A 22019-nucleotide genomic window follows, 5' to 3' on the forward strand; every position below is an offset into this window, starting at 1 on the left:
GGAAACAGTGGACAATTTGTGCACAGCAAGATTCCACCAGCATCAATTGTATAAATGACCAGTTAATGTGTTACGTGATGGTGGTTAGAATACTAAGAGGACTCTTTAGTTTCTTTGAATAGTGCACTGACTAGTCAATGTCCACTTGAACCATCACAACAGGCAGAGGGGACAGGACCTTGGTGTAAGATCTCATCCACACAGCAGCACCTCTGCCAATGCAGCACTCCTTTCAATGCTGAATTAAAACTTCAGGCTAGATTATGTGCTGCAGTCCTGAAGTGAAGCTTGAATCCACAATCTACTGACTCAGCTGAGAGTACTAAAAACTGAGAAGCAACATCAGCTATACCATTTGGACCACTACCAGTGGAAGTTGTAGAAATTAAATCATCTTGTCTCATTCTTTGAGCTGAAGATAGCATATGACAGCACAACAAATGACTTGTAACTTTTAATTTGATCTGCAGAATACAATATAAGCATACAATTTTACTTCAAGCAAACTTCATAATACTTGTCTCACTTCTACTGTTGCCTGAATAACTATTACATAACAGGTTCTGCATCCTGTACGTCAACATTAGACCTACACTATAGGACTGCACTTGGAGGAACAGCTATGCCCAATTACACGGTGATAGTGGGACTTGAGCTATGTAGCTTAGGTGCAATTTTTCCCCCACATAGCATTGATTATTTGACTTGGGCCATGTGTGATGTACAGCAGTCTACTTGCACAGCTCATCAATCTGCTACTCTTATGTACATTGTATAAGTGAAAGCACATGAGTTTGCAGTAGAACTTTTCTTTAAAATTGAGTGTAAATGACAAAGTAGTCAAATAAAGAACTTTCCATTTTAGAAAAAAAATACAATTGAACCTAAAACCAAAATTAAAGCAACCATTACAACATGTCAATGTGCAATTCACAAAACTAATATAGTTGATTTAAATATAAATGAGGGTACAATATCATTACAACTTTACTTGGAATGTAATTGTGACAGGCGTTTTATGGATACAATCAATCCAGTGGGATTGGGGAAAATTCTTAGTGCTGTTCTCTTTGTGCCAGGTCCTGTTGCCGTATGGTCTCCTGTGCTTCCCTCTGCATTTTCTCCATCTTCTCCAGTGTTACCGATTTAAGTGGCAGTAGCTTTGGTTTGCATAGCACCATAGTGGGAACATCCTCAAAGGAGAGTTGACCTAGTGTGAATGAATAAAGGATTTTTAAAAATCTGCGTTATTTACTGTATAATGGGGATGTTCGCTGATGACTGCAGAGTGTTCAGCGCCATTCACAACTCCTCAGATAATGAAGCAGTCTATGCCCGCATGCAACAAGACCTGGACGACGTTCAGGCTTGGGCTGATAAGTGACAGGTAACATTCGTGCCAGGCAATGCCTATCTCTAACAAGCGAGAGTCTAACCGCCGCCCCTTGACATTCAACAGCATTACCTTTGCTGAATCCCCCACCATCATCATCCTGGGGGTCACCATTGACCAGAAACTTAACTGGACCTCCTACATAAATACTGTGGCAACAAAAGCAGGTCAGAGGCTGGGTATTCTGCGGCGAGTGTCTCACCTCCTGACTCCCCGAAGCCTTTCCACCATCTACAAGGCACAAGTCAGAAGTGTGATGGAATATTCTCCACTTGCCTGGATGAGTGCAGCTCCAACAACACTCAAGAAGCTCGACACCATCCAGGACAAAGCAACCCGCTTGATTGGCACCCCGACCACCACTTTAAACATTCACTCCCTCCACCACCGGCGTACCGTGGCTACAGTGTGTACCATCTACAAGATGCATTGCAGCAACTCGCCAAGGATTCTTCGGCAGCACCTCCCAAACCCGCGACCTCTTCCACCTAGAAGGACAAGGGCAACAGGCGCATGGGAACACCACCATCTCCAAGTTTCCCTCCAAGTCACACACCATCCTGACTTGGAAATATATCGGCGTTCCTTCATCGTCGCTGGGTCAAAATCTTGGAACTCCCTAACAGCACTGTGGGAGTACCTTCACCACACGCACTGCAGCGGTTCACCACCACCTTCTCGTGGGCAATTAGGGATGGGCAATGAATGCTGGCCTTGCCAGCGACGCCCACATCCCATGAATGAATAAAAAAAATACGTGGGAATTTTTTTTCCCATCTTCCCCCCACTCTTTTTTTTGAAAATATTTCACACATTCGGAGTATCAATGCTCGTTGTTGGATAGGGATGAGCAGCATGACTCCTGGCTGATTTGTCTTCCCTAGCCCAGGACAGTGTAGCACCCCTACTTCTGACCTGGCTGCGATTCAACTAACTCAGCACAAATCAGGGTCTGCCCTTGTCTGTGTGCACACCAGGTTGTGCATGCGCCTTCTAAACTACCAGGGCAAAATAACTGAATTATTATAAATGCTACTTAGGTTGGTTAACAAATCCAAATTGTGCACACTTTAAGTGGCCAGAAAGCATTCTAATCGTGTTCTGTACATTTACAGTGTTGCTTGTTTTAAAAGAGCATTTCATGTTCTAATCGCCATTCATTCTAGTGGTATGTGCAGCCTTTTAGGAGCATTATGAGAAAAACAGATTGTTCCAGAACTAACATTTTAATTTTATGTTTGATGATTAATTTGACATCCACTCTATAAGTGCGCCATGCATCTGATTAACCAGCCTGTAATAATAGAGACCAATGACTATAAGTACACACATTTTATTGATCTCTAGAACACCTGCCAATACAAATCATTACAGAAGCCACAGTAGTTTCTAAATTGGAATCACAAATGCTTACCACCCTATTTGTAGAATATGCAAATCTCCTAATATCTGCAGATCTTAAAGCTACGACCCACAATATGTGTTGCTAAACCCCTCGTGCCAGTTCTTCTTGCCATTTGTCTCTTGTGCTTTGTATTTTCTTAAATTTCAGTTTATATTGCAACTTCCAATTAGTTTGAGATGCAAAAATAGAAAGTTTTCTGAACAAACTTATGATATAAATCATCACCTCTTTTTAAAAATACTCAGTAAAAGCAAAGGAGCACAGGATTTTAGAACCAAGTCAATTCAAGCTTCAGCCCATCATTTGCAGTATGACTGCAATTCTCTGGTAGTTGTGTTTTGTACAAACTAACACAATAGGCTCGATACCACATCTACGTCAGAAGCTGATCTTAGACCTATATTGAGAGAAGTTGGAAATGTAAAGTGCTACACTAATTCACAGTAAATAATGAGATCTGCAATCAGCGACTGTTTTATACTGTATCTCTATTCCACCATGAGATGTGTGTCTCTCTTCCTTCCCCTATGATGAGAACAGTGGCGTTTTCAACAAGCAAAACTATCTGAGTTATTACACAAGAAGTTGCAAACTACAATAGAGTAATATAATTTAGTTCAGGTTAACAAAGTTGATAATGGGCAGAACCAGATATGCAAGAAACATACACTGAATAATATTACAATGTAAAGTACTTCACTTATTTGTTCATCAAGGCCAGGATAGAACATTTTTGTATTTGAACCTCCTAATCCCAGGTCAGGTACAGCTCCCTTTATTTGGCCCTCTAACCTCTACCTCGGAACATCCGCTACCAGTGTGAATTTTTCCCCTTCCTGCACAGCTATTATATCCTCTGACTGACAATTTAGTGTTGAGTTATGGCGAGTTTACGCTGCAGTTCTGCGCTGAATAAGAACTGGGTCAGCACTGCTCAAACTCATTTTGCACAGGACCTTTGGAGCCAGCAGACAAACAGGAGATTTTTATACCACCACTGAAAGGACAGTGTGCTAATTCACTGTGCCACCCAGCGCATCACCGAAATAAATGTAAATATTAGGAATAGAGCATCATATAATCTTTACAAGTACTAGAAAAATGTTACAGCAATACAAATAATAAAATCACATTTGTTAGAGGTCCTGCCTTTTTGAAAAATGCTTGTTTCTGGGCACCATCCAAGAGGGTTTATGAAAATCCATTGGGGAGTTGCTGTCTCGCATGCAACGCTTTCAGTAAAGTTAATGCAAACTGCCAGAAACGTCATTATTTCTGACTCCGGGGCCAGGTAACCACCTAGTCCTGGGTGAACATGTTTTGGTTTTCTAGGCCTGGATTCACTATTTATATTCTATGATCCCAAGTCTGACCAGGCAATGTTATCAGCCTTGTGTATCTGAATAAACAAATAGCTCATCTGATGCCACAGAAAGATATTCTCAATTAAAGTCTGTTTTAAAATCGAAAATGCTGGAAACACTCAGCAATTCAGGCAGCATCTGTGAAGAAAGAAACAGAGTTAACATTTCAGGTCAGTTCTGATGAAAGGTCATTGACCTGAAACGTTAACTCTGTTTCTCTCTCCACAGATGCTGCCTGACCTGCTGAGTGTTTCCAGCATTTTCAGTTTGTATTTCAGATTTCCAGCATCCACAGTATTTTGCTTTTGTATTAAAATAGGCTCATCTGATTCACTAAGAAAGATTTGCCCTGCAGTTCTTGACCATAGGAAGATGACAGAAGTTGTCAACATTGCAGAATATATTCAGATTATAGCAAATGGCATCAATTCAGAACAGCAGCACACAGTAAATGAGTTAAACAAAGACACACCTTGTTTAGGAAGGACTTCTCGAAACATGGACTTTACTTCTGGCATTTTTAACCACTTTCAAATTGTATCTACAATGCGTTTAATATCCTGAAAATAAAACAAATAATTGCTATCATTGTGGACTTGAAATAAACTGTCAACATTTAAGATTTCACTTTTTTTAAATGGAAAAATGAAACATGGCTGTCTTCTTGTCCACATTTAACTCTTGCAGCTTCAGCTGAATTGTGATAAATGCATAACTAAATTTATGTTGAACCGATTCCTTAGTATGGGGAAATTCACTAAGTGGTTAGGCACTTGGGACTTTTTACTATGTTAAAGGCGTTATATAAATGCAAGTTATTGACATGCTCTGCTGTAATTCATTTATTGCACTTAACCTGCAAAAACAACTATTTTGGTAATGCTTTAAAATTTCATTACAAATTTTAAAATGCTGTTGTAACCAGTGGAGTCACTAATATTGCAATGTTACTAACATACCAAAAGTCAAAACAATTACCCAGAAGTGTAGAGGAGGTGACCAAAAGCTTGGTCAAAAAAGTGGGGTTTGAGGACACTTTTGAAAGATATGTAGCATGGGGCCAAGAGGGGGGTGAACCGAGTGCTGTCGGAGGTGCAGTCTTTTGAATGAGCTGTTGAACCGAGGTCCTGTCTGCCCTCTCAGGTGGACGTAAAAGATCAAATGGCACTATTTTGAAAAGCAGGGGAGTTCTCCCCAGTGTTGTCAATATTTATCCTTCAACCAACATCACTAAAACAGATTATCTGGTCATTATCACATTGCTGCTTGTGGACTATGTGTGCAAATTGATTGCCACATTTCCTACATTACCAGTGACTGCACAGATTTTTAAAAAGTACCTCATTGGCTGTGAAAGTGCTTTGAAGCATTCTGAGGTTGAAAGGCGCGATATAAATGCGTCTTTCTTGAAAATTGTGACTGAAAGCGTGGAGTTGGGGGGAAATCAGAGTCAGAAAAGGAGATGGTGCCAGTAGGGCACTTGGTATATTTAAGTAAAAGACTTTCATTTATATAGCATCTTTCACCACCTCAGGACATCCCAAAGTGCTTTACAGCCAATGAAGTACTTTTGAAGTGTAATCACTGTTGTAATGTAGGAAACGCAAAAACTTGTCGTATAGGTTGTGGGAGCCCATAAAACCCTCCCGCGCTGTATAGAACTAACCACCCTATCGGCTGGTATAAAGAAGGTTACGGCCATGGAAGGAGCGTTAACGCAGCCAGTCAGACTGTTAATCAGACTGCAAATCCTTCCACTACTTCACATCGTTCCCGAAAGGGAACAGCGAGAAGACAGGAAGACCAGATAATGTTTTTTCAGTAATGTTGATTGAGGGAATCAATATTGGCCAGGCCAGTGGGGACAACTCCCCTGCTCTTGCCATGGAGCCATGGGATCTTCTACATCCACCTGAGACGGGGGCGGGGGCCTCGGTTTAACGTCTCATCCGAAAGACAGCGCCTCCGACAGTGCGGCGTTCCCTCAGCACCGCACTGGAAAACAGTTAGTTAAATCTGAAATAACAATAGAAAATGCTGGAAAAACTCAGCAGGCCAAGCAACATCCGTGGAGAGAGAAATAGAGTCAACGTTTCGGGTCGAAACCCTTCATCAGGACTAATTCTGAGGCTGGCTATGCGATTAAACTTGGCATTTTCTGGAAAACAAAGCTACTGTGAGTCCAGTAAAGCCAGGTCAATGGACATGCAATCCCACCCCAACAACTCTCTGCTGCAGCCGGGAGGGCAGGAACCGATTTCCATGGCAACAGCTTTCCAGCAGCGCGGCCTGCCGAGCCAATGGCAGGTTTAAACCCGGAGCGGCTCGACGGGCTCCGGTCCCGGTCTCAGCACCGCGGAAAATCTAGGGGCTCAAACCCGGGCAGGCTTTGCCCCAGTAAACAGGTCTCTCACTGTCAGCGAGACCCAGGAGGGCGCACACACAAACCCCCAAACGGCCACCCTGGCGTCGGCCTTCAACCTCCGTCCATCCAAATGCACGCACGCACTCGGCTGCGTAACGCATGATCTCACCGCGCAGGCTTTCAACCCACCCGGACGTCACGCGCACGTCAACCATTACGTCATCGTACAGGCACCTGCCTCACCGCTTCCCCCCCTGGCTACTGCGCAATCGCAGAATCGGTCAAAAGTTGCCAAAGATGCACAGCAGTACAACAACAACAACAACAACTCTTATATATTTATATACGTCATAAAACGTCCCAAGGCGCTTCACAGGAGTGTTATCAAAAATCAGCGTTTGAAAAGGAAAAGTTATTAGCGTTTACACGCTTTCAAAAGCTGTGCATTCCCATCGTTTACTGTTATCCCAGATGCAGTAATGCCAACCCTACCGTTTCATAAATCATGAGACAAATTCTTAAAAAATGATGAGATTTGGGAAGAAATTAGTTGCTTTTTTTTTCCAAACATAAACCAATATGTGGAGATGCCGGTGTTGGACTGGGGTGGACAAATGTAAGAAGTCACACAACACCAGGTTATAGTCCAACAGCTTTATTTGAAATCACAAACTTTCGGAGCGCTGCTGGCAGTATTCTCTGACTTATATGCAACTCTTCACTTCACCTGATGAAGGAGCAGCGCTCCGAAAGCTTGTGATTTCAAATAAAGCTGTTGGACTATAACCTGGTGTTGTGTGACTTCTTACATAAACCAACTAGCTGGGGTGAGCCCGGCGGACTATAACCTGGTGTTGTGTGACTTCTTACATAAACCAATATACCTGAGGAACCACTTGAGCTTTAACTGAGGTGAAAAGTTTTTTTTAAGTTAAGAGTTGCACTATTTTTTAAGAATTCAAATTTCTGTCAATTTTTTGTTTTATTATAAATGATAACTCCATTCCTGTTTTATTTCAGAAATACAATAATCTAGTTATTTTGAGAGAAAAGGGAAGACCCAAAAGTTTTGTGGTAGATGTCATGAATCTTATCATGACTCATGATGTAACACTGGGTGGCCAGTTGGTGGCGCCGTCCAAGGAGTATAAATACTCGGGCGTGGGCCCAGCTTGTTCAGGACGTTTCTGTAACCAGGAACTAGTGATGTAACTAGAAATCTCATGGTTGTGAAACAGTTCATTAAAGCCTTGTTTTATACTCAAACCAAGTGCTCAGTAGTCTTTTTACATCAGTGGCCTCAGTAAACCTTTTGGAAATTACTATTAAAATGTATGTTATCGACTGTAAGTTTTACTCAGTTCTCAGTATTGGAGGTTTCCATACAACTTTTGGGAAGGATTTGAAGAGAACATTTCCATTCCCCCGAGAGATTAAGTAGGCGTGGTGTGGCAAACTATTTGCACCTGGCTTGTGAAAGAAGAGGGCCAAGCGACCTTTTCTGATTCCATATTTTGTTATGTGTCTAACGTTAGAAATATGCGCACATTCTGTCACATTATGTGCAAAACTGATATAATCTATTAATTTCAAATGTTTGCCCCTCCTTTGAATGATGCATCAATCCCGGGAGATCTAATAGAGCGAATAAAATTAGAAATGTCAAACATTGCAAAGCATATTGGAGAAAAGTATAGAATTGTGGGATTTTTTTTTGATTTGCAGCATTCTCTTAAGTAAAATAAAACATAATATTTGGCAGTTCCAGAGAGCAGCTAATAATTTATTTACACCATAACCCTGGAAATCTGAGGTGAGCCACCTGTGAATTGTGGTCCTAAAACATTGTAAAGGCAACTTTGACCTTTTCTTACATTACAGTTCTGCCTATAATAATTGAATAACCCCTTTAGTGAGCTGCAGGAGATGGGTTGCTTTTTTTTTCCCAAACATAAACCAATATACCTGAGGAACCACTTGAGCTTTTACTGAGGTGAAAAGGTTTTTTTTAAGTTAAGAGTTGCACTATTTTTTAAGAATTCAAATTTCTGTCAAGTTTTTGTTTTATTATAAATGATAACTCCATTCCTGTTTTATTTCAGAAATACAATAATCTAGTTATTTTCAGAGAAAAGGGAAGACCCAAAAGTTTTGTGGTAGATGTCATGAATCTTATCATGACTCATGAAGTAACACTGGGCGGCCAGCTGGTGGCGCTGTCCAAGGAGTATTACCTTATTGATTATATAATCTGAAATACATTTACATCTCTGGAAGGTTCTTAACATGGTATATGGAGGCAATTTCAGAAACTTCTGAACGTATACTGGGGGTTGTTCAGCATCTGAAGAGGAGAAGATAAAAGAGCCTCGTCTGTCAATCAATCTATGGACAGAATTTGAAAGAAAAAGCTACAAATCAGCTATGATACAGAATTAGTTTATCGTGCCAAACCTTGGATCTTCTTGTAGATTGTAGATGGAGCACTCACACTATAACTAAAATGTGGATGAGGTATAAGAACATAAGAAACAGGAGCTGGAGTCGGCTATTTGGCTCCTCGAGCCTGCTCCGCCATTTAATGAGATCATGGCTGATCTGATCTTGGGCTCAGCTCCATTTCCCTGCCCGCTCCCCATAACCCATCACTCCCTTATTGTTCAAAAATGTGTCTATTTCCACCTTAAATATATTCAATGACCCAGCCTCCACAGCTCCCTGGGGCAGAGAATTCCACAGATTTACGACCCTCTGAGAGAAGAAATTCCTCCTCATCTCAGTTTTAAATGGGGGACCCCTTATTCTGAAACTATGCCCCCTAGTTCTATCTCTCAGAGTAGGGTATACAAGAATATATGGATGTGTATATGAAGTGTCAAATAGCAATGTGATCATTATTACCATTTTGGATATATATGTGACTAATTTGCACTTTCTTTAAAAATAATGAACTTTCAAATTTAAAAAATGTAATATTGTTATCTTTGGTGCACAAATTCTATCAAATCCTCATAGGCTTAATATAGATTAACTATTACTAGTCTAAAAGTATGTGTGCAGCTCAGTAAAGTGTAATAATGTTTGCATTATGTACATCATTAAGTGACAGTGCCAACTCTGTATGCAACATAAAGAGGTAAAGTGCAATGCTGGTGTGAACGAGCAAGTGTATCAAATTAATTTGGTTCAATTTGACCAATGCTCTACTTCTACAGTGTCAGTGGTTTGTTGCAATGTACACTATTGATAGGTGCAAATACATTAGATGAACAAGCAAATACCCTTTAATTGGAGAAATATCAAAACAGAGTAACTGGCTGTCTCAGTGGCCCAGAACTTGCTGGAGCAAGGCATCGCACGGTGTGCCCCGTTAGTTAGACTTTTTCCCTCACCCTTCAACCCGAAAAAACTTTGCATCCCAAATTGCTGGAAGTGCGAGCTGTTAACGGTGCGGCAAGGTCAACGGGGCTTCTGGGACCTTGGGGAGTGACAGAATGAGCAGTCTATCTCCTTAGCCAATGAGATTTAAGGATTGAGAAAGAATCAGAGGAATGATGGAGAAGGAATGGGTGAATTAGAGTCAAATTAGATACAGAGAGAAATAAAGGGAGGGAAAGAAAGAGTGGATTAAGAGAGAGAAAACAAAAGACAGTAAGAAAAAAATGAAAAAATTAAAATTTTAAATTTTAGACATAGAAACATAGAAGATAGGAGCAGGAGTAGGCCATTCGGCCCCTCGAGCCTGCTCCGCCATTCAATGAGATCATGGCTGAGCATCCAAATTCAGTACCCTGTCCCTGCCTTCTCTCCATATCCCTTGATCCCTTTAGCCTTAAGAAATATATCCAACTCCTTCTTGAATATATTTAATGAATTGGCCTCAACTGCCTTCTGTGGTAGAGAATTCCACAGGTTCACCACTCTCTGGGTGAAGAAATTCCTCCTCAGCTCAGTCCTAAATGGCTTACCCCTTATCCTTAGACTGTGACCCCTGGTTCTGGACTCCCCCGACCATCGGAAACATCCTTCCTGCACCTAGTCTGTCCAGTCCTGTCAGAATTTTATAAGTTTCAATGAGATCCCCTCTCATTCTTCTAAACTCCAGCGAGTACAAGCCCAATCGACCCAATCTCTCCTCATACGTCATTCCTGCCATCCCAGGTATCAGTCTGGTGAATCTTCGCTGCACTCCCTCCATGGCAAGAACATCCTTCCTCAGATAAGGTGACCAAAACTGCACACAATACTCAAGATGTGGTCTCACAAACTCTCATAACAATTTATTAACTGCAGAAATGAGACCCCACAATTTCAATTGTTCCCTTTCTGGTCCGGAGAGGTTGAGTGGCATTGCAAAAACATAAATCTCGTCATTAAAAGGGTCCTTACACTGTTAAGTACCAATCCTAACTTTCTGCAACGAGTTTAATTCATAATTGATGCGCAAATGGAGCAATTTCTTGAAATTCACAGGGAGGTTGAGGGTGAGCTGCTGTTTTCGTGAGACTAACAGCAATTTGTGGCGCTTTGCAACTCGCAGGGTATCTTTTCCTCACCACAAATTGCTGGACGATTTACACACTAATAATGGCATGTGCCATTAAACCTGCCGATATTTCTGCCAGCATCTTCCGGCCCAGTCCCACAGGAGCAAGAAACCTTGCTTTGCAATCCTGTATGAATATGTCAATCCAGTTAAATTTTTAAAGACTTACTAGAAATTGATCTATCTTTGTGCTTTGTGGAGCTTTCATAATATTACAAGCCACAGCCACTGTCTCCAGTCCATGAATAGAAGGACCTGCTCAACCACATAGGTTTTCACAATTACTATTATTTTAATAGTCTTGTTGCTAGTTTGTCTGATTCTAGACTCTGTTGACAGCAATGTTTCTGCTATTACATTTGTGTGGCATTAACCCTTTGATTTCTTAACTGAAGAAGCAGTGGGGCCAACGTTACTTCCCCCCCCCCCCCCCACTTGACCGCAAGTTGGGCAGGGCTCTGCTTGATGGGACCTGAACCACTATTTAACTCCAGCAGCTTATATGGCCACCAGTTAGTATTCCTTACTCTCCCTAGAGAATAAGAAATTTACCTGCTTGTAGGCAGGTTGCTGGCAGCTACTTCTCAGATCTTCCAATCTGAGGGAGCTGGGCAGAATATTGAAGGCCCACTTGCAATGGGCAAGCTGGCTTCTGGGCTTCAACACCAACTCCTCGACCTTTGCATCTTTGGTTTCCTATAGTACTTCAACTAGTGCTGCATATAAATTGGCTACCCTCTGGACTTTGGCATCGCATGCTGCCTTGCCACCTCTAAGGTCATTGATAAGACCATCTCTGATTACTACCTTGTCTCATTCACTGCTCACGTCTCACTGTCTATCTGGTAACAGAGCTTTCAGGCACCTAAGCCCTACTCTCAGTGGTCATGGGTTCAGGCACAACTTCGGGCCAGGAGCGCATAACATTTCAGTGCAGTATTGAGGGAGTTCTACATTGTCCAAAGTGCCTTCTTTCAGATGAGACATTAAACCAAGCTCCCGTCTGCGTACTGAGGTAGACAGTACAAGATCCCATGGCCATATGCAAATAAGAGCAGGGGAATTTTCCTGGTGTCCTGGTCAATATTTGTCCCTCAGCTAACACTACCAAAAACACAGATTATAGAAACATAGAAGATAGGAGCAGGAGTAGGCCATTCAACCCCTCGAGCCTGTTCCGCCATTTAATGAGATCATGGCTGATCATCCAAATTCAGTACCCTGTCCCTGCTTTCTCCCCATATCCCTTGATCCCTATAGAATCTGGTCAGTTATTTCATTGCTGTCTGTGGGACCTTGCTGTGTGCAAATTGTTTGCCTACACAACTGTGGCTGCACTTCAGAAGTTATTCATTGGCCGTGAAGTGCTTTGGAATGCCTTGAGGACATATAAAGGCAAGTTCTTTCTGGAGACATTTTATTGTGTTATAGATACTATAAACATGCAAGTTGTTGGAAACCCCGCTCATAAAAATGAGGGAGACCAGTGCTAACTTCATGGCTTTTTCATCGTTTATCTCAGCCTACAAACTAATTTGTTTACTCAGCTGCAGTGAAGTTGCTCAGTTCTAAAATAATACATAGGCAGGTCACCAAGTGCTGTTTGGTTTTGTCCATTTGTCATTTCTTTCTCTGTGGCACTTATTTTAAGAATGTTGAGAGAAAATCGTGTTTGCATACTTTAGGAGAATAAATGTGCGTGCACTGAAACTCGACCTTCGCAGTGTTGAAACTTTTCCTCTCATAGCACAACGCTGAAAAGTATCATTGTGAAGCAAGTTGTCAATCCTGCAGGGGGAGTTCCTGAGCTCCTTCCAATCCTAAAGATTCCCAATAAATGGCTCTCACAGAACTCTTTCTGAGGCCCACACACTGGACTGGATTTTTCCAACCTCGGTGGGTCAGGGGCGGGCGACGTCCGTGGCATGTGGAGACCTGGCATCTGTCTCGAACCCGGCCTCCAACAAGATTTTACGTAAATAGGGCCTCCTAAGCCTGCCCTGCGAGGTTCCCGGCCAATTGATAGGAAGCGGGTCTGATGACGTCATTTGATGACACGTCATCAGCCTGTTTCCTTAAAGGGGCCATGTCCAAATTGTATTTGACAGTTGTGCTGTCAGTGTTCTGCAGCATTGAGGTGCTGCGAACACTGACAAGCACTACACAAAGGTGCACAGCTGCACCCAGGCTCTCCATGACTCCCTCCATATGCTTATGGAGGGAGTAACAGCACACAGGGAGGTTCTCTTCCCTTCCAATGGGCGGAAGAGACCTCCTCAGGACACCAACGCAGCCTGGTTGCACATTGCACAGGAGGGCACAAGCAGGGATGTCATCAGGAGGACCTGGCTGGAGTGCCGCAAACCTTTCAATGATCTCAGTAGATCCTGAAACGTTACTGCAAAGCCACACTCAACCTCATCCTGCTGTGTCACTCATCACATCCCCATCACTCTGCCTTCCCTACCCTACTCCTGCACATCCTTACTCACACCAACTGACATTGCACCTCCACCCATCCCCGCTCTATCTACATTATCACTTCCCCATCTCACTAGCAACCCCTCATACTCACCCTCATCTTAGTTCAATCATACCAACTAACAACACACAAGGGTAGGCACTTGTGTGCTTTAGCCAATGTTCGTGTAAACTTTCTGTTAATATGTTGTCAAGTATTGAAATCCTTATTGTCACCACTTTGCCTTCTTGGACAGATTTGTGTGCACCTTTGAAAGTGTCTTAGTGAGTTCCGGTAAATGGTGAGACATAACGTCCCCCCCACCAATGGTGATGAGTGTGAAAGGAATGGCTTGGGCATTGTAGGGATGGTTTATGGTGCTGGTGTGGAGTGATGCCAACCTGGTACATCATGTGGCAGCCAGGGTGTTCAGTGTTAAGTGAAGCAAATCTGGACATGGTGAGACCATCGCTGCTGTCCCGGGCAGCAATGTGCACGGGTGATGATGCCCTGTGTCCAGTGCAGCATCAGTTGATTGCGGAGAAGGTTGGTGTGGATGTTAATGCTGCTGATGTGCCCGGTGATGCTGGTGTTGGGGCTGATCATATTGGGATTCTGAGGACCAAGGTGAGATCTTTTCAAGGGCACCGATGCTGATGGTATAAATGGCAGGTGAAGTTGAGATGACAGAAGCAATCTGTCAATGTTGAGATAGGTTGCTCCAAGGAGGTGACAGTGGATAGAGAGATTACTCCAATCACTTCAAAAGTGCATAAAACTCAAAAAATGGGTTCGAAATCATTAATGCTCCAGCTTCTAAGATTGGGAAGGAAACAGCTGTGAAATGGTAGGTTTTAGACCACTTTTGCGGCTTTTACCTATTCACAGCAATCCACAGTCATTGAGAACCCGACACACTTACCTGACATGATAGCCACTCTCTGGGAACCTCGTTGAAAACTTGGTAAAATGATAAGTAGATGGGAAAATGCTTCTTAACTACCTTTTAATAAGCTTTAAACTATTTAAATTGTCTGACCCGCCACTTGGTGTCGGGTCTGTTCAGGGATGACAGACCTGACACTTGGGAAACTGACAAGGAGGCGGGTTTACAGCAGGATACCGACCCGCTGTCAATCTTTGTGATTTTGACAGCGGACCCGCCTCCAAAACCGCACTCTGAGCGCTGGCAAAATTCAGCCCACTGATACTATTTGCTGTAGTAGGGGCTTTCTTCCTTTAAAAAAAAAATAAGAATCATAAAAAAAACTCTCAAGGTTAGGTTGCAGCATTTGATAATGATGAGGAATGGAGTTTAAAGGACCATTAAAGGAGCTTAACCACTGCTCCCATTTTTCTGGACAGTGATGTAAGAAAATTACTAGGCACTTGGTCTAAGCGTTAAACAAAGCTTTAATCAACTGTTTTACAACATGGAGGTCTAGTTGTGTTCTTCACTAGTTCCTGTTAAGAATGTCCTGTGCAAGCTGGGCCCGTGCCCGAGTACTTATACTCTCCCTGGACAGCGCCACCCGTAGGCCGCTCAGTATTATTTCATAAGTCTTTCTTTCATGAATGACTGATTCATGTCAGACAGCATGGTTCTTCTGTTGCCATTTACAGCTCCTCTAGACCCCTCTTCTTTCTTTATTTGTCCCATTACCACCCACTTTTGCCTTGGACATTTTGCCATTTAATGGCTCCTGCTTTCCACCCTATCACAGACCTTCCCTTTTTATTCTTTCCTCCCCTCCCCCCTTTCCCTGCCTCTATACTTCCTTAAAATCTGTTACATCTCTAACTTTTTCCAGTTCTGACAACCTGAAACATTAACTCTCCACAGATGCTGCCTGACCGGCTGAGTGTTTCCAGCATTTTTACTTTTTACTCAAGGAGCCGTAATGATTTTGGCATAATTGGCAGCTAGCAGCTGATATTGTGACTTACTATCAGCCAAAAAAAGCATTTATTTTTAACATATAAATTTCAAGCAGTTTCATGCCAGTCACTGTGCCACTGCCAGGGCTGCCATGGTGTCGATAGGTGAGCTGGGCTGACTGTAGGCATGTTGTCCTTCCCTCCCGCAACTCAACTTCATTTCACACCCTGCCCCACTGATAGTGGCATGCAGACTAGATCACTCAATTTGTCACTCTACGTCATCTCAAAGGAGGGACAAGAGTCCAGCACACCATATATTCAAAATGGCAAGACATTAACAGACATGAAAAAGAATATTTCTTCAATTTTTTTATTTTTGGCACTAATTGCCAAAATGGGGTAGTGGAGGGAGAGCTAATTAACAAATAGTGGGATAAAGAGCTGTGGTTCACTACAAGATCTGGTTATCAGTAATCAAGAAATGCACATAATCCAGGAAGGAGAGTACTTGTTACAAGGATATAACAACAGAAAATGCTGGAAAAACTCAGCAGGCCAGGCAACATCCGTGGAGAGAGAAACAGAGTTAACGTTTCAGGTCGAAACCCTTCTTCGGAACTGAGAAAAAAGCAGGAAATGAAACAGATTAAAAGGCCAGTTTGGGGGCTGGGAAATGGGGGAGGGGATGAAAGAACAAAAGGGAAGGTCTGAGAGGTGAAGAGACATTAAGAGATATTCAAGATGAGACGAGATGGTAATAGGACAGGTAAAGAGACAAAGGATGGCTCTAGATGAAGTGTGAAATGCGCTGGCAGAGTGAGAGACAGCTGCCATGTGGGAGAGAGAAAAAAGGAAAAGGCACAAACTAAAGGTGTGGATAAAAAATATATAATAGGGGCCGAGGTTATGATCTGAAATTGTTGAACTCGATATTGAGTCCGGAAGGCTGTAAAATGCCTAATCGGAAGATGAGGTGCTGTTCCTCGAGCTTGTTACAAGGATATTGTCTGTAGTGTGTTGCAAGGGCTAAAATAGTACATTTTGTTCTGTGATTACACATGATTGCATCTAAAAGTAAACAAATACAACAAAGTTTACTATGAAAAAGTAGTTGAAACTAATCAATTCAGTGGCTGGAATGATGCTAACATTTAATTACTTTAATTAAAGCAGGAATAGAATTAACTGTTTTTAATATTGGGTTTATCTGGGAGTCATCTACTGAGTGCAGGACATTGTTTGCACTAATACATGTCTCGTTCCTTGATTTTGTTTTGCTCCTTCGTTTACAATATGCTTCTCTCTTCGCCTGGAGGCATAAATTGACACAAGTACAGCGCCACTCCGGTCCCTTGCTAGCATGACTTTTGTTTATGTCTGAATCTAGACAGTCAAACTAGATTTTCCGCTATCGGTGTAGTTTAGATCTAAATGGTTAGTGGCGGGTGTTTACCGGGCTGCAAATGGAAATGTGCTGTTGTTTGCACCCAGTTTCCAAGGTTAGCTCATTTACATCACCGAAGTGCGTCTGCCCTTTTGCTGGCCTGAATCTGTGAAGGCAGATCGCCACAGTCATTGCCAGGTTGAGGTGTCAAGAAGTGCAAATATGGCTGGTGGCATGCAATCCATCAGAGCACAATGGCGTTTCACCAAGCTGCCATGCCTCCTTTCATGCAGTGCCATCATGCTGTGATTAGAGTGCTGCCAAGGAAGCATCCAACATTAAAGTTAGTTGGAATGGAAGAAGAGTAGGTTGAATTGAGGGAGAAGCATGTCAGTCTGAAATGGGAGGGTTGGGAGGGGACAATGTGTCTCTGTGAAAGGTTGGCGAGTTGGATGAGAATGTGTCTCTGTGAACTGGGCTAGGGAGGAGGGGAGCGTTGGATGGGAACAGGACTCCTGAGGCACTCTTTGGGGAAATGATGGTCTGGTTGGTCTGCTGAAAATCCAAATGTCACTTTGTTTCTTGTTAAGATTAAAAATCAATCAGTGTGAAGAATGAAAATGCTTAAAGTTAGTGAGAATACATCATTTTTAACATTAAAAAGTATCAACATTTTTGGGAATGTCCCCAGATCCCACTAGAAATGTGCCATCAATTATGTGCATTCAACATTTGGATTTCCTCCTTCAGGCTTTTGCGCACTTATGTTGTTTTTCTCCAATAAAAGTGCAGGAATGTTCCGCCTACAGCTTAATTTACAAAGCCCAAGTAACTACGTGTTCTCACATGTCATAGGTTTACAGTCAGGGTTGGTCTTGAGTTGTCTGTTTCTCTGGAGCACTGCCAGCTTTTTTTTTAAGCTGTTGATCACCTTTTGCTAGTTGCCTAGGTTGGCATGTATGAGACCAAGGTATCTTTCTGGTCTGTATGGTTCAGTACTAATGCATACAATGCATTTTCCCATTGACCCACTGTGAGAGCTCGATGTCAGAACTGATAATGGAAGCATAAGTGGTCAAAATTACTTGCTGAAATACATGCATTCTCCAAATAAATGTTCAATATTCTATTTTTTATGCAGACTTTATATTTTTTATTGTGGAGCATTTACAAACTGCCATCACCAGCTTTCTTTATATTCCCTACAACAGATGTCTCTTCGCACTTAGCAGTGAATATTCCTACCTCCTATGTACGTGCCTGGGCAAGTCAATCCCACGAGATCTTGCCAAGCATAAAAAAAAGGAAAAGCTTAGACCAAGGATTGTGAAAGACACCAAGAATTTCACCCGTCTTCAGTTATCTTGTAGAAAACATCAGCATGGGGTACTTTTGTCTAGCAACAACTGCAGGATTGTATGGTCATTAATATTTCTCTTATCTCCATGCTGTGTTTGAAATTTAATTCACTAGGGCATTGTTTTACTGATGACATATTTACTCATGCTAGCAGATAAGACTGGTCAGAACAGCATGGAGAACTGGTCTAAATAAATTGCACTCACTGTTCTTTCCTTATTTCTGTGCAACCCTGATTTCACATCAGTACAACATTTTGTACATAATACGTATGTGGAATAAGAAAATTGGAAAAAAAAACACATTTTGGCAAAAGTTTAAGCTATCTATTACTTGAGGAGTGTGCATTTGCAATAAATAACTGCACTTTTGGTATTCAGCCTGTTAGGACATAGAGGTACTGAAGAAGGTCAAAAAAGATTTAGAAGAATGATACCTGAACTGAGAAGTTAAATCTATGAGGCAAGATTGAACAGGCTGGGGCTCTTTTCTCTAGAAAAGAGAAGGCTGTGGGTGACCTGATGGAGGTCTTTAAGATTATGAAAGGGTTTGATAGTGTAGACGTAGAGAAGATGTTTCCACTTGTGTTTAAATCCTTCCATGGTCTCGCCCCTCTGTATTCCTATAACCTCCTCGAGCCCTACAACTCTCCTTCAGATTTGGCTTCTTGTCAATCCCCGTTCCATTCGCCCACCATTGGAAGCATACATTCAGCTGTGTAGGCCCCATGCTTTGGATTTGCTTCCCTAAACCGCTCCGCCCTTGCACCTCCCTCTTCTCCTTTAAGACCCTCCTTAAAACCTAACTCTTTGGTCACCCCTCCCAATATGTCCTGCTTTGTCTTGGCATCGGTTTTTTTCTGACAGCGCTTCTGTGAAGCGTCTCGGAACGTTTTTCTACATTAAAGGCACTCTATAAATGCAAGCTGTTGTTAATCCATTAAAAATAAAACGGTTAATGCTTATGTTCGTAAAACAGACAGAGAAATGTCATATGGATGCTTTACGTGTTCATTTGCCAACATTACCAGCGTCCTTCTATCACTCTGGAAACCGGAGATTTACCGTGGAAAGTGAGCAAGGGACAAAGCAAATCCGAAGCAGCTTCCTCTTTCTGACTTAAGAAGACATTCTGAGTGTGCAGAACGAAGTCTAGAGTGTAAACACTATACAGTCTTCAGTTCCATGGCAGCTGTCACTAGGATTACAGTGCTCGAGAAAATTTCCATTTTTAAAAGAAAATCTGGCTTTAGTGCACAAGTCTTCCTGTGGTGCAGTTTATGAGATAATGGGAAGCAGGCTCTTTTTTTGCAATTAGAAAATATTTATTATGAGAGAAGTTTTGAGAGCATCAAAAGTATTACAAAATCACAGATCAGCGGAGAGACTTTTCTCAATTGCCGTTTATTTGCTATTAGTGAGAGAAGTTTGCAGAAGGAAATTTAGAAGCAACTGACAATTTGCAAGCTTCATTCAACAACAGCAATTAAACTTGGCCTGCAAAACTTATGCTCAATAATCAAACGTTGTGACCTTATATTGGGAAGACTGAAGCCATTGTTTTCGGTCCCCGCCACAAACTCCGTTCCCTAGCCACTGGCTCCATCCCTCTCCCTAACATCTGTCTGAGGCTGAACCACACTGTTTGCAACCTTGGTGTCATATTTGACCCTGAAATGAGCTTCCGACCACATATCCACAGCATAACAAAGACCGCCTACTTCCACCTCTGTACCATCGCCCGTCTCCACCCTTGCCTCAGCTTATCCGCTGCTGAAACCCTCATCCATGCCTTTGTTATCTCTAGACTTGACTATTCCAATGCACTCCTGGCTGGCCTCCCACATTCCACCCTACGTAAACTTGAGGTCATCTAAAACTCAGCTGCCCGTGTCCTAACTCGCACCAAGTCCCATTCGCCCATCACCCCTGTGCTTACTGACCTACATTGGCTTCTGGTTAAGCAGCGCCTCGATTTCAAAATTCTCATCCTTGTTTTCCAATCCCTCCATGGCCTCGCCCCCCTTCCTATCTCTGTAATCTCCTTCAGCCCCACAACCCCCCCGAGGTATCTGCGCTCCTCTAATTCTGCCCTCTTGAGCATCCCTGATTATAATCGCTCACCCTTTGGTGGTCGTGCCTTCTGTTGCCTAGGCCCTAAGCTCTGGAATTCCCTGCCTAAACCCTGTCCGCCTCGCTACCTCTCTTTCCTCCTTTAAGTTGTTCCTTAAAACCTACCTCTCTGACCCAGCTTTTGGTCACCTGTCCTAATTTATCCTTATGTGGATCGGTGTCAAACTTTTTGTCTTAAAATACTCCTGTGCAGCGCCTTGGGAAGTTTTACTATGTTAAAGGCGCTATATAAATACAAGTTGTTGTTGTTGTTATCGGGATAGGCCAGATAATATAGAGCTCCACCATAGTAGATTTGTGTCTTAAAAAAAACAGGTAACATCTGGCTTACTGTGAGAATACCACAGTATTCACTAGTCTACATAAATAATAGTTTTGTACTTATCACACATATATATCTATCACACTTTAGGTGTCACGCTTGTCAAACGTGCAAATTTCTGTGTCACACTTAAATCTGGTTAGCTCAAATTTCATATCCAGAAACCAGAAACAAATTACTTTGCACCGCAACAGTGGCCCTAACCTACTCTGTGCAGAATACTGCTCTGCCTCATGGTCCTGCAGCCGCCACACAGAGACCGTGGAGGTACAGCTATGAGGACGGTGTCAGGGATGCTTAAGTACGCTCAAACTGAGCGGTTCCCGGAGCTGTCCCACACTGCTCCGCCTGTCATTCGCCACGACGTCACTGTGCTCCGTGAGATGGAAAAAACCATGAGCAACATCGACCTTCCCATTCACGAAGTCTAAAGAGCAACAGCGCACTTGAAAAAACCCACCACGAAAGTGCTTAAAATCGCGCCGGCCATTCTGGGAAACAGTAACCAATATTCTTGCAGCTGGTATCGACCCACTATCCAGATGGATGGAATCATGGGACACATGCAACATAAAGAACCAACATTTCATTACTGACCCAACAGCAGAGGTCCCTGGCTTAGACCTCCCTCGAAGACAGTGGACAGCGCTCAACCAATTCCGCACAGGGCGTGGATGATGTGGTCACTTGCTCCACAAGTGGAAGATGAGGGACGACCAGAAATGTAACTGTAGCCATGAGTCCCAGACCATGGAATACATCACATCAACCTGCCCACTGAGGTCTGTTGCGGGAGGCAGCTCATTTCTCCACTCGGCATCTCAGGAGGCCATCGAATGGACAGCCAAATTAGACAAGCTTGTCCCATCTTTTGAAAGTAAGGAGTAAGAAACAGATCAGAACTGAATAGGTAGGGAATGTACCAATCAAAAATGGGAGGAGCAAGAATAAGAATTACTGAGAACATATGTAAACTACCACCAAACAATCAGCAGGAAGTAAACAACTACCAATAAAATACTTAGCAAAGGAGAGAATAGGGACCAATGAACATTTTTTGAAAATATTTTTGATTGCCATCTTGTTTTCTCAGTAACCTGGGAAACATATTGTTGGAACTAAGGCTTCTAACATAGCAACCACATTAAAAAAAATACATAATTCATAATAAAATTACACTAGTGCCTTTTCCGTCTTTGAAATTTTTCAGGTATTTGGACCTTGAGGTTCATGGGACTTCCTACCACTTTCATTTTGTCTTTTGAATGACGAGGCTCACCCAGGTAGCAGACCATAACTCCCCGAATGCACCAGTGTCAATCTTTGCACACACTCTGTGGACAAGACTTGCAGCATGCTTTCTTTCTTTAGAATGCAGCTTAAAGCCATCCACCTGCTTTGTCTAAA

The 22019-nt window shown here is 42.5% G+C and overlaps 1 protein-coding gene across 5 annotated transcripts; it reads right to left on the minus strand.

The window, feature by feature from the left end:
- Positions 1-441: 441 nt before the first annotated feature.
- On the minus strand, positions 442-21349 carry bbip1 (BBSome interacting protein 1). 5 transcript variants are annotated; one of them, XM_085994360.1, is made up of 3 exons: positions 21210-21349; positions 4635-4722; positions 442-1210 (listed from the first exon to the last, which is right to left on the minus strand). In XM_085994360.1, the coding sequence occupies exons 2-3, from the start codon at positions 4678-4680 to the stop codon at positions 1056-1058; spliced, it is 201 nt and encodes a 66-aa protein (XP_085850486.1). In that variant the 5' UTR covers positions 4681-4722; positions 21210-21349; the 3' UTR covers positions 442-1055. The 5 variants fall into 5 exon arrangements, with proteins under 5 accessions (XP_085850486.1, XP_085850483.1, XP_085850485.1 ...); XM_085994357.1 differs by lacking the exon at positions 21210-21349 and adding an exon at positions 6611-6713; XM_085994359.1 differs by lacking the exon at positions 21210-21349 and adding an exon at positions 6577-6675.
- Positions 21350-22019: the final 670 nt, after the last annotated feature.

Source organism: Somniosus microcephalus, chromosome 8 (genome assembly GCF_052327205.1).
Source record: "Somniosus microcephalus isolate GS21.2 chromosome 8, FLI_Smic_1.0, whole genome shotgun sequence".
Taxonomy (NCBI): Eukaryota; Metazoa; Chordata; class Chondrichthyes; order Squaliformes; family Somniosidae; genus Somniosus; species Somniosus microcephalus.